At 50.9% G+C, this 14,728-nt stretch overlaps 1 protein-coding gene across 8 annotated transcripts in view; it reads left to right on the top strand.

Annotated features, from left to right (window-relative positions):
- Window positions 1-1,129: 1,129 nt before the first annotated feature.
- DDX11 (DEAD/H-box helicase 11) overlaps window positions 1,130-14,728 on the top strand; it is a 32,511-nt gene continuing 18,912 nt past the window's right edge. The window contains exons 1-7 of one of the 8 annotated variants that reach the window (XM_059935092.1): window positions 1,130-1,394; window positions 1,656-1,689; window positions 5,179-5,334; window positions 5,618-5,765; window positions 9,275-9,523; window positions 9,986-10,072; window positions 10,376-10,524. In XM_059935092.1, coding sequence (XP_059791075.1) covers window positions 1,133-1,394; window positions 1,656-1,689; window positions 5,179-5,334; window positions 5,618-5,765; window positions 9,275-9,523; window positions 9,986-10,072; window positions 10,376-10,524 — 1,085 coding nt within the window. In that variant the 5' untranslated portion in view covers window positions 1,130-1,132. Of the gene's footprint in view, window positions 1,395-1,655; window positions 1,793-5,167; window positions 5,335-5,617; window positions 5,766-9,274; window positions 9,524-9,985; window positions 10,073-10,375; window positions 10,525-14,728 lie in introns of those variants that run through there. The other 7 variants (XM_059935096.1, XM_059935093.1, XM_059935097.1 and 4 more) reach the window with 7 other exon arrangements.

Below are 14,728 nucleotides of genomic sequence, written 5' to 3'. Positions count from 1 at the left end.
ACCACATGCTTGTGCTCAGCGTGCAGTCACCGTCCTCCACCTGGGGGAGGTGTCTTAGTTTCTCCAGAAAAACTCAAAGATCAGTGTCAGATTGTTAGGTATATGCCTTGAGGAGGCATATACATAAGAGTTTATCCCTCAACTATTGTCGTTACTTCTGTTTAACTGCTTTCCTTTGTTTCTGCATTGCCTCATTTCCCTCCTTAGTAACTACCTGTGCCATCCCTTGGAACTTAGGGAAGCATCGGAGGCTAGTCTTTTTTTAAAAAAAATTCTAATTTATTTTTAAGAATTTATTTATTTTTGGCTGCGTTGGGTCTTTGTGGCTGCACGCGGGCTTTCTCTAGTTGCGGGGAGCGGGGGCTACTCTTTGTTGCGGTGCGCGGGCTTCTCATTGCGGTGGCTTCTCGTTGTGGAGCATGGGCTCTGGGCACGTGGGCTTCAGTAGTTGTGGCTCACGGGCTCAGTAGTTGTGGCTCGCGGGCTCTAGAGTACAGGCTTAGTAGTTGTGGTGCAGGGGCTTAGTTGCTCCAAGGCATGCGGGATCTTCCTGGACCAGGGCTCGAACCCGTGTCCCCTGCATTGGCAGGCAGATTCTTGATCACTGCGCCACCAAGGAAGCCCCTAAAATCTCTTTCTACGAACAAGAAACGGAGGACAAAGGGGGGCTTTTGGGCGGGAGGGCCCTGCTCAGTTCCAATTCCATTTTTTTTTTTTTTTTTTTTTTGATACTTCTCGATCCTGAGGGGAACAGGCACGGAATAAGAATGGTAATAAAGTTTTGGATAGAGAGGTTAATCATAAACTGAGCAGAGGAAACTGGTTTTACAGGGGCTCAGTTTCACGACCAGAATACAGGCTTCCTGAGTCAGCTACAGCAACTGGCCCCTCAGGTGTTTGATAAACACGGCCAACTGAAGTCAAGCGACTGCTGAGCTCCCAGGATTATGGGCGCCAGCTAGCGGAGGCGCAAACATTCCACAGCTGGCGCGCGGCAAGAGAGGAAGAACACCCAACCGCGACCACAGCCTCCGACGGCCCCTCCCTCGAGCGAGCCAGCCGCGCAAGCGCAGTGACGCAAAAAAGGGGAGGTCCAGCCCCAGCAAGACACGGAGTGCGCACGCGCAGCGAAATGGGCTGTGCAACGCAGGTCGGTCTTCCGGGTAATGCAGACCGAGGCCTGGACGAGCCCGCCGCGCAAGCGCAATGGCACAATAGGGGGACCAGCCCCCGCCGAGCCCCGGAGTGCGCACGCGCACTGGCGCGGGGCGTGCATCGCGACGGGCTTTCCTGGGGGACGCCGACACCGGCGAGCCGGGGTTTCAGGTTCAGTGGCGTCCGCTCGGACTCCTCGCCGGCCTGGTCTCGGCGGAGCAGCCCTCCCGCCAAGGAAGGTGAGCGCGGTGCCGAGGACGCGGAGCAAAATGAGAAAGGGCAGACTCCGGGGGAAACGCAAGGGGGCGGGCCGGGCCGGCGGCGGGAAAGCGTCCCCGAGCTGGGGCGGGCTTGACCTGTGATTGACAGGCCAGACACCAATGCAAGGGCTGGGGAGGCCGCGGGGCGGGACCTGGCCGTGAGCCGCCGGCCGCGGGGCGGATCCGCCGGCGGTGCTAAGCGCGCGTTTCTTACGTTGTGGTACCTGCTTGTCCCTGCAGCGCTACTGAATGTGCCGTTACCTGCCCCCCGCAGGTGAGGAAACAGGCTCAGGGATGTGGACTTTAGCACGGACACAGCCGGGATTCCACATTGGGCAGTCTGACCCCAGAGCCCTCCTACCGCTCGCGGGACCAAGGTGGAGCAGGAGGAGTGGGATGGCTGGAATGGACCAGAGTGTGGGAGGCAGTGCCGTGAAAAGTGGAGAGAAATGTTAGCACAGTGTGAGAGCTCTGAGGGCGGAGCTGGGAGGGGGACAGAAGCAAGATGAGGATATGGGGTTGGGGCCAGCTCCGGATTCACAACAGGTGCGCTGGAGCCGGGTCGTCTCCCAGGTGTGTGGCGTTAAAGCACTTTAGGAGGGGGACAGTAGGATGGTACCTGGACATGGATGTCTCTTCTGCTCAGGCTGCCATAACAAAACGCCATAGACTGGGTGGCTTAAACAATAGAAACTTCTCTCTCCCAGGTCTAGAGGCTGGGAATTCAAGGCCTCAGTCCTTATAAGGGTTTAGGACCCCACTCTTAGGACTTCATTTAACCCCGATTACCTCCTTCATTTCATGTTAATTACTCCCTAAAAGCTCTGTCTGCAGATACAGCCTCACATTGGGGGTTAGGGCTTTAATGCATGAATTTGGAGGCGGGGGGGACACGATTCAGTCTGTAGCAATAGTTTGTACCCAGGCAAATAAGTGATCATCGAAGACTGAAGAAAATGAGCACTTTCAGGACTAACGTGCCCCTGAGATGCTCTCACGTATCTTAGCCCATTTAACGAGCATGAGATTTGCCTTCGCATTGGTGGGGAGTTCTAGGGAGAACTTGGGTGGGAGCTCGTGTCCACGCAGCCAGCCTGAAGAGGTCGGGAAAAGTTCCACCAAACATCCTTAATAGCACTTAGTATATCCATTATTCATGGATTTAGCTAAACCCTTCTTTAACTTATGGTTTAGCTTGTGCTGCTGCGGGAATGATGAGATCCGTAATTACCACCCACGGAGAAGTGGAATAATAATTACTTTTGTTCTGTATTGTTTCGTGTTGTCATTCTAAAGTTTGGTAACCGAGTCTTTCCACCCTACTTATCCTGGTGGGAGGAAGATCAGAAATCTACAGCTTGGTGGCAGATGTGCTTTCAAATCTTGGATTCAAGCCCTTGCTGAGTGACTGTGGGCAAGTCACTTAACCTTTCTGAGGTTCAGTTATTTCAGCTGTAAAATAGAGCTAATAAATATCCTGGCCACTTAGGGTTGTGAGGTTATATGGAAGCAGTTTGAAACCATTAAAGAACTGGCCCTGGCCTAAATATTCAAGTCATAGACCTCCTCTCCCCACCCCTCTGAGGAGCAGAAACCCTCCCCACGGCTCCCACCTCAAGCTGGCTATTCATTCATTCATCAAATTGTTCTGAATGCTTGCTGAGTGCCAAAGCACCTGTTCTGAATGCTGGGGGCAGGGAAGAACAAGACAGACAAGGTTCCTCCTTTTATGCTATTTATATTCTAGTGGGGGAGGACAGTAAATAAGTTCGCTAAGAGGTATGAACAAAAGAAACAGAGTATTTCAGAATAATGAGATAAAATGACTTTAAGCCGAGTGGTGTGTGTGTGTGTGTTTGGAGGCGGGTATTTGACCACTGGAGGGTGGCACATACGGGGAGAGGCCTCTCTGAGGAGCTGAGCTGAGTCCTAAACGTTGAGAATTCCAAGCGGGCGGGGACGGCAGGTGCGAGGCCCAGGCTGATTAGATCCGTCCCTAGGCCGTCCAGTGATCTGTCTTACAAGGAGAGGAGGGATGGGTCAGATTTTTCTCTTGGGATTTAGAACTACGAAACAAGAAAAGACTTCGCTTGGCAGTGGGAGCTGAAGCCAGAGGTCGAGGGGGCTGCAGGCAGAGGTGGCGTGCAGGCTGCCTTTGGGGTAAAGCAGAAGCTGCCAAGCGAGCAGAGGAAGCCGGGTAGGCGCCACCTGGCCCGCGATGACGGAGCAGGAGACGGGGAATGCGCGGGGCCTCCGCGGGTGTTTACCGTTGGTGGGCTTCCTGGCTCCATCTTGAGACCTGAACCACTTTGCAGTTCTAGTTTGCAGGACGTCCCACCCTGTCCGCGGCTCTGCTCTTGGTTTTCCCAGATGGTCTGTATTCTCAATCTCTCAATATGTATCTTTTCAGTAAATCTCCCTTTTATTTATGCTAGTTCTCTTTTGCAGACACGTGAGTTGGACTAAAACAGAGCCATGTGGACCTGGGCTTGGATCCCTGGGTTTCCTTTCTGAGCTGAGTCTTTGAAGAGTTACTTAATTTCTGTAAAAGCGTCAGGATCCGATGACCCTCTGCTTATAGTGTTGTACAGATGAAACGAGACACCAAAAGTGGAAGGGCCTGCGGAGCGTTTAACACAGGGCAGGTGCTCAGAGATTGTTAGGGCCATTCTCCTTTCCCTTCACGTTTTAGTGGGTTTCCGATTACACACTTGCCTCTTGTATTGGATTGTCCTGGTTTTCAGTCATCCTTACCGCTATCCCTCCACCTCGGTCCTCGTTTTAACTGCCCCTAAACTCTTGCCTGGAAGAACATCATGAAACTCCCTTCTCTCATAAATGAATTGACATGGTCACTGGTCTTCCTGAGGCCAGTTATGTAGCAAAGGCATAAATGGGATTTAGATTTATTCCTATTTGTACTGAGGTGAGCTGGGCCTGCTTAAATAGCTCAGAGCAGTGACTTGCAAAGACAGAGTGGGGCCCGGATGGAAAATGGTGACTAAAGGAAGAAAGGGTGTGTCAAAGCTGTCTCAGAGAGAGCAGGGTCAGAAGAGGAGGAAAAAGATGGAATAAATATGGAGCAGAGACGTTCTTCTTAGACCTGGGCCTGCAGGGGCAGAGAAGTGCTGAGGCCTCAGTTCTCGGAAGCCCTTCCAGCCAGGGCTCAGCCGCCGTGCAGAGGGCCCTCCAGGCTGGGGCCCCAGGGAAAGCTCTTAGGGGGTGGCTCTGGTTTGTACTGGAAGTGGCGGCTGGGATGAATTAGATGCAAACGGAAGATACCTGTTGAGTAGGGATGGGTGTGTGACATGCAGAAAAGCTGTGCTCGCGATTCTCTGCCTGTGGGTCACGACCTCTTAGGTCTTCACAGCAGGGGCAAGAGAAGCAGTTTTTTTGTTTGTTTGTTTTTTAATTTATTTATTCATTTATTTAATTTTTTTGGCTGCATTGGGTCATTGCTGCTGCACGCGGGCTTTCTCTAGTTGCAGTGAGCGGGGTCTACTCTGTTGCAGGGCGCAGGCTTCTCGTTGTGGTGGCTTCTCTTGTTGCAGGGCGCAGACTTCTCGTTGTGGTGGCTTCTCTTGTTGCAGAGCACAGGCTCTAGGCGTGTGGGCTTCAGTAGTTGTGGCACGTGGGCTCAGTAGTTGTGGCTCGCGGGCTCTAGAGCACAGGCTCAGTAGTTGTGGCGCACGGGCTTAGTTGCTCCGCGACATGTGAGATCTTCCCGGACCAGGGCTCGAACCCGTGTCCCCTGCATTGGCAGGGGGATTCTTAACCACTGCGCCACCAAGGAAGCCCAAGAGAAGCAGTTTTGTCCTGCGATGTTGGGAGACATGGCTGGGAGATGTGGGAGAAGAAAAATTAATGACTGCAGAAGTAATTACAGGCTCTCCAAAAGAAATCTGCGGCCCTTAGAAAGGTATGCACGCAGGCGGGACGGCAGGGGTTTCTCTTAGGGCTTCCTGGGCCGCGTCCCCCTGTATCCGGTTGTGATGGACGTCCCTGGATGGACAGCGAATGTGGCCAGGCCTCGTGGGGAGGCACGTGAGGGAAGGAGCACGGCCTCTGCTTGCAAAACGTCCCTCCTGGGGAGGAAGTCTGCGACTCGTGTTGAGGCCCCTCCTAGGAACTGTTCTGGATCTCAGGCCAGTACCGCCTGGCCCATCAGAGAGCTACTAGATTTTTTTTTTTTTACCCCCTAGGACCATGGCTGACAAAACAGAGGAGGCTGGTGGCGTCCACTTCCCTTTTCCCTTCACACCCTATGCCATCCAGAAAGACTTCATGGCAGCGCTGTACCAGGTGTTGGAGGCTGGCAAGATCGGGATATTTGAGAGTCCAACCGGCACCGTAAGTATTATTTGGGGCCTGAAGAGGGTCTAGGGAGACGCTGATGACGGGTCAGAGCCAGCGTGCTTGTCTGCACGTGCAGAGAGTCGTGGTTTGAGGTCGAGCTAAGTCGTTCTCTCTGAGTAGTAGCCGTTTCTGTCTACTAAACCGTTAAACACAGCCCCGGGGTCTGAGAAAAATTAGGCTAAAGGCAAATGAGAATTTTACTGGCCATGGAAACCACGACCGTAGCACTGAAACCTTCCGGTTTTTTCTGGATGCACGACCACTTTGATGCTGAGAAACGTAGAAATTACTCTGGCTTATCCACAGATCTGACATATTGGTTTACTCTCCAGGAACTGGGTTACTGAGGGCCGGAGGGGTCCAGTCCAGAGCCCCTCAGTTTTCCTTCCTGGCCTGGGAGGAGGGGGTTTGTTAGAGGTTGGCCGCAGAGTCCTGTTAGGTTCCCACTTCTCTCTTGCCCTTTATTACCTTCTAGAGCAAGTGCCGCGTGAGAGTGAGCTGCCTGTGTGGGTGTTGCTGTGACCTCCCGGAGGACCAGGACCTTGAGGTCCTCTCCTCTGTGTCCCCGTCATCTGCGGGGAGCTTGGCACGGTCGGCCTCAGGGGGCTCTTGAGGTGTGTGTGTGGAATGCATGAACGAAGGAAAGTGACTTACTCCTTCTCATCCACTGACGGGAGTGTGTCACTCTCTCCTGGGATGACACGGTCTCCTGGGGCAGGAAGAGTGCAGACGGGCCGCTCTCTTGATCCGTTTTGTTCCTTCAGATACAGCGAGTGGGAGAGGCTCCGTTCCGCCAGTTCACACAATGTGGGTCATGAAGATACTGTGCAGAGTGAGGGTTTTTTTGTTTTTTGTTTTTTTTGGCTGCGTTGGGTCTTTGCTGCTGTGTGCAGGCTTTTCTCTAGTTGGGGCGAGCAGGGGCTACTCTTCGTTGTGGTGCGCGGGCTTCTCATTGCAGTGGCTTCTCTTGTTGTGGAGCATGGGCTCTAGGTGCGTGGGATTCAGTAGTTGTAGCTCACAGGCTCTAGAGCGCAGGCTCAGTAGTTGTGGCACACGGGCTTAGTTGCTCCACAGCATGTGGGATCTTCCTGGACCAGGGCTCGAACCCGTGTCCCCTGTATTGGCAGACGGATTCTTAACCATTGCGCCACCAGGGAAGCCCGAGGGGTTTTTTTTTTTTTTTAATTGTTTGTTTATTTATTTATTTTTGGCTGTGTCGGGTCTTCGTTTCTGTGCGAGGGCTTTCTCCAGTTGTGGCAAGCGGGGGCCACTCTTCATTGCGGTGCGCGGGCCTCTCACTGTCGTGGCCTCTCTTGTTGCGGAGCACAGGCTCCAGACGCGCAGGCTCAGTAGTTGTGGCTCACGGGCCTAGTTGCTCCACGGCATGTGGGATCTTCCCGGCCCAGGGTTCGAACCCGTGTCCCCTGCATTGGCAGGCAGATTCTCAACTACTGCGCCACCAGGGAAGCCCCCGAGGGGTTTTTAAAGTAGCATCTTTCTACCAGCATCCGACCTTCCGTTTACACCCAGTGCACGTGGGGACTTCCCTGTTGGTCCAGGTCCAGTGGTTAGAACTCTGCGCTTCCACTGCACGGGCCATGGGTTCGATCCCTGCTTGGGGAACTAAGATCCCACGTACTGTGCGGTCCGGCCAAAAATAAATAGATAAACCCAGTGCATGGGACTTCTCCCCTCCTGACCCACCCCACTGAAAGACTGGTTAGGATCAGGAGCAACTTCCTGTAATTAGATCTGAGGAGGTCAGGTCCTCATCCAACCACCTGCCACATCTGACATGGTTAAGCATCTCGTCTTCCTCTCTTTAAAGTCAGGTAAAACACTGAATCAAAGAACAGTGCTTGTCATTTAAGAAGTCACATTTATCAAACTTTGTTCCTTGGGCAGGTGCTTTTAAGTCTTTTAACTGTTTCCTAAGAAATATACTTGGAAAGAATATGTGGAAATTACAAGCTTATGCTGCCGTTTCTTGCTTTATTGATTTTAGTCATTGGGACCTTCTTCTTGTGATAGATAAGATGGAGCTTTCTTCCTGGTGTAGTTATATGTTTTTAGTCTCTTTTTTTTCTTGAATAATCTTTTGTCTTTTGTTTTTTAAGAGTCGATAGTTGTCTTTTAAAGGTTTGTGTAGTTTTTAAGTTACTTATGCCTGTTCCGCTCACACCATCCAGTGGTCTCTCAGTATCACACTTCATCATAAAATTATTACCTTTGTCTGCCCGGGCTGCCACCACAAATCACCACAGAAGGAGTGACCAAAATGGCGGGAATTCATTGTCACACAGTCTGGAGGCCGGAAGTCCGGAACGAGGTGTCAGCAGGGCTGTCCAGGCCCCTCTCCTCTGCGTGTGGACGGCGGGCTTCTCCACGTCTCTTCCCATCGTCTGCCTTCCTTGCCTTTGTGTCCACATTTCCCCTTTTTACAAGGGTACCCATCTTACTGGGTCAGGGCCACCCTTCTCTTAATTCAGTACATCTGCTGTGACCCTGTTTTCAAGTAGGGTCCCATTCTGAGACACTGGGGGTTAGGACTTGAACATGTGAATTTGGGGGGACACAATTCACCCCATATCAAGGACCTACGGGGAGAATTCTGGTCTTTAAACCAACAGTTGTGTTCCCCAGAGCAATTGGCTTGCTTTAATGTTTCCTGACACTGCGACTCATGGGGCTGATCACCTTCTGTCCGCACGTTGGCTGCATCCCCCGCCCAGCAAGTCGTATCCGGGATTTCATGCTGTGCGTTTTTTTGGCTTTATTTTCTGGGCTGTTTATTCAGTTTCTCCCATTCTTCTAATTATGATGACCTGCAGTACTTATATGCAACTTGTTAAGCCACTTTCATTCTTTGAGGACCAGTGAGCCATATAATTAAAGAATTTCACTTTTATTTCTCTCTTTTTCCTATTTTTTTCCCCCAGCCATTCTCTTGCCAGTTCCCTTCTTTTTCCTTCCTTTCCGAGGCTGGTCTTAGAGCACCCTCTGATATTTAAAGTCAGACCTCCCTCGAAGGCTTTATTAAAACGGGAAAGGTGGCCTTCCCTGGTGGTGCAGTGGTTGAGAATCCGTCTGCCAATGCAGGGGACACGGGTTCAAGCCCTGGTCTGGGAGGATTCCACATGCCGTGGAGCAACTAAGCCCGTGAGCCACAACTACTGAGCCTGCGCTCTAGGGCCTGCGAGCCACGATTACTGAGCCCACGTGCCACAACTACTGAAGCCCGCGTGCCTAGAGCCTGTGCTCCGCAACAAGAGAAGCCACCACAATGAGAAGCCCGCGCACCGCAACGAAGAGTAGCCCCCGCTCGCCGCAACTAGAGAAAACCCGTGCACAGCAACGAAGACCCAACACAGCCAAAGATAAATAAAATAAAATAAATGAATTTAAAAAAAGAAAAAAAATCTTTAAAAAAACAAAACGGGAAAGGTCATTAGGGAAGCTTCGTTTCTCATCCTCTATTTCTGAGAACGTTTTTCTTCCCGCAGGGAAAATCCTTAAGTCTCATTTGCGGGGCCCTCTCCTGGCTCCGCGACTTTGAACAGAAGAAACGGGAAGAGGAGGAGCGTCTCCTTGAGGCCGGAGCCGACCCCTTAAACGATGGGAAGGACCAGGCCCTGTGTCCCCCACCCTCCTGCCAGGAGAGCCCAGGCTCCCCGAGGGCCGCTGGAGAGCCCGACTGGGTCACTCAGTTTGTGCAGAAGAAAGAAGAAAGGGACCTGGTGGACCGACTAAAGGTGAGATCGGGTTATGAGAGGTGGGATGATCGGGAAACGGGGCCTCCGGGAGTTTTTCGGGTGGATCCCGAAGCAGGCTGGCTCCTGTCCTCGCAGTGCCTCTCAGCGCCCCTGGCCACCTCCCGGGTGGATGGCGCTGCGCCCTTGCTGTCTGTAGTAAGCCGATGTCACCAGGCCTTCCCTAGGTTGGCGGTTCCCATCCTTTCCCAGGAAAGGAACTGCACCGTTGCCAGTGGCCACACGCTTCCCTGGCTGCGGACTCGCTTCCGGGCTGCGCTGGACGGAGAGCGTGGGGCTTCGGGAGGGAGGCGCACACTTCCCGCAGCTCGACAGCTCGGCCGACAGGAGGCTGGCAGGGCAGGGACGTGCGCGGGGGCCAGAGGCCCTGGGCTGAGGTGCCGCGACTCCGGGAGAGGCTGGGGCTTCCTGCAGGGGTCTCCCTTCTGGCTCCCTCCCCTCTAGGAGGAGCAGGTCAGGAGGAAGAAGCGAGAGGAGCGCCTGCAGCAGATCCGGCACAACGCGCCGCTCAAGTTCGCAGCCAAGCGCATGGTGAGTGGTGGCCCGTGTCCCGGTGGCGTCCCCCTGCTTGGGGCCTCGTGGTGCAGCTGGTCGGGCGAGCGGCCGGGACCTCGGCCCCTCCCTGCCCCCGCTGGCTACGTGCTCCTCGCCCGGTAGCAGGGCAGCGTGCGCTGAGGGGCTCATCCTGGGGCCTTGACACCAGTCGGCTGAGGCCCGTGTCGATGGCGTGTGTGTCGCTGCCCTTGGCCTGGCCCCCGGAGGCTGCCTCGTCGGGGGGGGGGCTCTGGCGCTGAGGTTTCTCTGTCTTTCCCCACTGGCCACGCTCCTCCGCAGAGACAGGAAGATGAAGAAACTGAGCGTCTCCTCCGCCTGAGCAGGGAGATGCTGGCAGCAGGCACGGGGCCGGAGCAGCTGGCCTGGGGGGAGGAGGAGCTGGTCCTCGCCGAGTACGAGAGCGACAAGGAGAAAGGCTCGACCAGCGGGTGAGAGCGCGTCTCCTGCATCCCCTGCCCCGGGTGGCTGCGCGGGGCCCCTTCCTCTCAGGCCCGGCTTCTTGGTCGCTCATGGGGTGCTGACGGGGTGGAAACCCGGCTGCCTGCCCTATTCCCCCCACGAGGCCCCTTGGGGCACAAAGGACGACGACAGGGGCCCTTTCTCTGCCAGCTCAGGCAGGTGTCACCTCCGTACCCTCTGTGGTATTCTTGTCTCCACTCTGCACCCAGGACACCGAGCCCAGCAGGATGCTGTGCCTCGCCAAGGCCACCAGCCGGCGATTTGAACCTCCGCTGGCCCGGCCCTAAGTCTCAGGCTCTTAATACCAAACTGAGCCGTGTGAGGCTTGTGATGTAAGCCCTCGAGGTGTCCTCAGCCTGTGTTTTTCTTTTCACCTAAGGCTTCGCTTGGTCTAGGTTCATAGGTTTCTAATTTGTGAGTTGTAACTTCCTGGGTGAACTAGAAACGCTGAAGGTAACAACCGGGCCGTTTCTAGGCCACACCATCCCTGTGAGATCCTCCCTGTCATTCGTGCTTTAATTTCACAAATGCCCTTCGAGCCTCTGTTGTCGGTGTGGCGCGTCTTGCCTCAGTGTTGGTGGCAGCTGACTGACGAGGGTGACGGTTGCTGAGGGCTGGGGGGACCACGGCAGGTTCTTGAAATATGGCGACAGTGATGTTTGCCCCATCGATTGACTCCTCCTCTTACAAACAGTTTCTCTGTAGCAGCGATGCTGTTTGACTGCATTTTACCTGCAGTAGAGTTTCTTTCAAAATTGGAGTCAGTCCTCTCACACCCTGCTGCTGCTTTGTCAACCAAGTTTATGTAATTTTCTAAATCCTTTGTTGCCATTTCAAGAGTCTTCACAGCATCCTGACCAGGACTAGATTCCATCTCAAGAAACCGCTTTCTTTGTTCGTCCATAAGAAGCAACTGCTCATCCATTAAAGTTTATCATGGGGTTGCAGCAGTTCAGTCCCATCTGCAGGCTCCGCTTCTAATTCTAGTTCTCTTGCTGTTTTCACCACATCTGCAGTGACTTCCTCCACTGAAGTCTTGAACCCCTCAAGGTCATCCATGAGGGCTGGAATCAACTTCTTCCAAACTCGTGTTCATGTTGATATTTTGACCTCTTCCCATGAATCACAAATGTTCTTAATAACATCTAGAATGGTAAATCCTTTCCAGAAGGTTTTCAATTGACTTTGCCCAGATCCATCTGTAGCTAAAACTTTACAAATGTATATCTGAAATAAGACTTGAAAGTCAGAGTTACTCCTTGAACCGTGGGCTGCAGAATGGATGTTGTGTCAGCAGAGGCATGAGAACAACATTCATCCCACTGTCCGTCTCCATCAGAGCTCTTGGGTGACCATGTGCATCGTCAGTGAGTATTAATATTTTGAAAGGAATCTTTTTTTCCAAAGCAGTAGGTCTCAACAGTGGGCTTAAAATATTCCATAAACTGTGTTATAAGCAGATGTGCGGTTAGCCAGGCTTTGCTGTTTCATTTGCAGAGCACAGGCGGGGTAGATTTAGCATAATTCTTCAGGGCTCTGGGATTTTCGGACGGTAAATGAGCATTGGCTTCAACTTAAAGTCACCAGCTGCATTAACCCCAGCAAGAGAGTCAGCCTGTCTTTTGAAGTTTTGAAAGCCAGGCATTGACTTCTCCTCTCTGTAAAAGTCCTAGATGGCATCTTCTTCCAATATAAGGCTGTTTCGTCTACACTGAAAATCTGTTGTTTGGTGTAGCCACTTTAGCTACATCTTCCGGGTAACTTGCTGCAGCTTCTACCTCGGCACTCGCTGCTTCACTCTGCACTTTAATGTTATGCAGGCGGATTCTTTCCTGAAACCTCATGAGTCACCCTCTGCCAGCTTCAGACTTTTCTTCTGCAGCTCCCTCACCTCTCTCAGCCTTCATAGAAGTAAAGAGTGTTAGGGCCTTTCTCTGGATTAGGCTTTGATTACAGGAACGTTGTGGCTGGTTTGATATTCTATCCAGACCACTCAGACTTTCTCCATATCAGCAATAATGCCGTTTTACTTTCTTATTATTCCTGTGTTCACTGGGGCAGCACTTTTAATGTCCTTCAAGAACTTTTCCTTTGCATTCACAGCTTGTCTAACTCTTTGGCGTAAGAAGCCAAGCTTTTGGCCTGTCGGCTTTCAATATGCCTTCCTCACTAAGCTTAATTCATTTCTAGCTTTTGATTTAAAGTGAGAGACATGTGACCCTTCCTTTCACTTGAACACTTAGAGGCCATTGTAGGATTATTAATTGGCCCAGTTTCAAGATTGTGTCTCAGGGAACAAGGAGAGCCAAGGAGAGGGAGAGAGATGGGGGAATGGCTGGTAAGTGGAGCAGTCAGAACACACACGACATTTAACAGTTAAGTTTGTCATCTTGTATGGGCATGATTCGGGGCACCCAAGACAATTACGATAGTAACGTCAAGGGTCACTGATCACCGATCACCATAACAAATATAATAATAATGAAAGTTTGAAATATCGCGAGAATACCCAAAACGTGACACACAGACACTAACTGAGCAAATGCTGTTGGAAAAATGGCACCGATAGACGTGCTTGATGCGGGGTTGCCACAGACTTTCAATTTGTAAAAAAAAAAAAAAAGCAGTATCTATGAAGAGCAGTAAAGCAAAGAGCAATAAAGTGAGGTCTGCCTGCAGTCGACGTGTAACGTGCCTAAGTGATGATTCGATATAGGTATATGTTGTGAAATGATTACCACCGTAAGGTTTAACACGTCCATCACCACCTGTACTTAACATTCTTTTGTGTGGTGAGAACGTTTGGGATCTGCTCTCTTAGCAGCTTTCAGGTTTACAATACAGTATTATTAACCACAGTCACCATGCGGTGCGTTACACGCCCAGGATTTATACATTTTATAATGAAGTTTGTACCCTTTGACCACCTTCACCCATTTCTCCACCCTCCCCCCACTGCCCAGTCCCTAGCAAATCACCAGTCTACTTTGTTTCTATGAATTTGGTTTGTTTAGATTCCATACATGAGATCATACAGTATTTGTCTTTGTCTCTCTGACACAGTTCACTTAGCATGCCCTCAAGGTTCATCCATATTATTGCAAGTGGCAGGATTTCCTTTTTTTAGTGGCTGAATATTCTGTTTTGTGTGTGTGTGTCTGTGTGTGTATATGTAAAACACACCATATTTTCTTTACCCATTCATCTGTCAAGGGACGCATAGGTTGCTTCCATATCTTGGGTTTGTAAATAACATTGCAGTGAATGTGAGGATTCAGATATCTCTTCGAGATAGTGACTTCATTTCCATTGTATAAATACCCAGAAGTGGGCTTGCTGGATCATATGGTACTTTTATGTTTTGAGGCGCCTCCATAACTGTTTTCCATAGTGACTATACCAATTTACATTCCCACCAACAGTGCACTAAGTTTTCCCTTTTCTCTACATCCTCACTAGCATTTATCTCGTCTTTCTGATTATAGCCATTCTAACAAGTGTGAGGTAATATCTCATTGTGGTTTTGATTTGCATTTCCCTGATGATTAATGATGTTGAGCACCTTTTCATGTACCTGTACCTGTTTGCTATTTGTATGTTTCTTTGGAAAAATGCCTATTCAGTTCCCCTGCCCATTTTTGAATTGGATTATGTGTGGGTTTTGGTGTTTTTTTTGTTTTTTCTGTTTTTTTGCTATTGAGTTGTACGAGTTCCTTATATATTTTGGATATTAACCCCTCATCAGCTATATGGTTTCCAAATATTTTCTCCCATTCCGTAGGTCGCCTTTTCATTTTGTTAATGGTTTCTTTTGTTCAGAAACTTTTTAGTTTGAAGTAGTCCCACTTGTTTATTTTTGCTTTGTTGCTTGTACTTTTGCTGTCCTATCCAAAAAATCATTGCCAACGCCAATGTCAAGGAGCTTTTTCCCTATGTTTTCTTCCAGGAGTTTTATGGTTTCAGGTTTCTTACATTTAAGTCTTTAATCAATTTTGAGTTAATTTGTGAGTGGTGTAAGATAGGTGTCTAGTTTCATTCTTTTTCATATGAATATCCAGTTTTCCCAGCACCATTTGTTGAAGAGACTGTCTTTTCTCCATTGGGTATTCTTGGCCCCCTTTTCAAATTAGTTGACTGTATACACAGGGGTTTATTTCTGGGCCCTCAATTCTG

This window comes from Balaenoptera ricei, chromosome 10 (genome assembly GCF_028023285.1).
Source record: "Balaenoptera ricei isolate mBalRic1 chromosome 10, mBalRic1.hap2, whole genome shotgun sequence".
NCBI classification, from domain to species: domain Eukaryota; kingdom Metazoa; phylum Chordata; class Mammalia; order Artiodactyla; family Balaenopteridae; genus Balaenoptera; species Balaenoptera ricei.
This window is presented reverse-complemented; position numbering and strand designations above follow the sequence as displayed.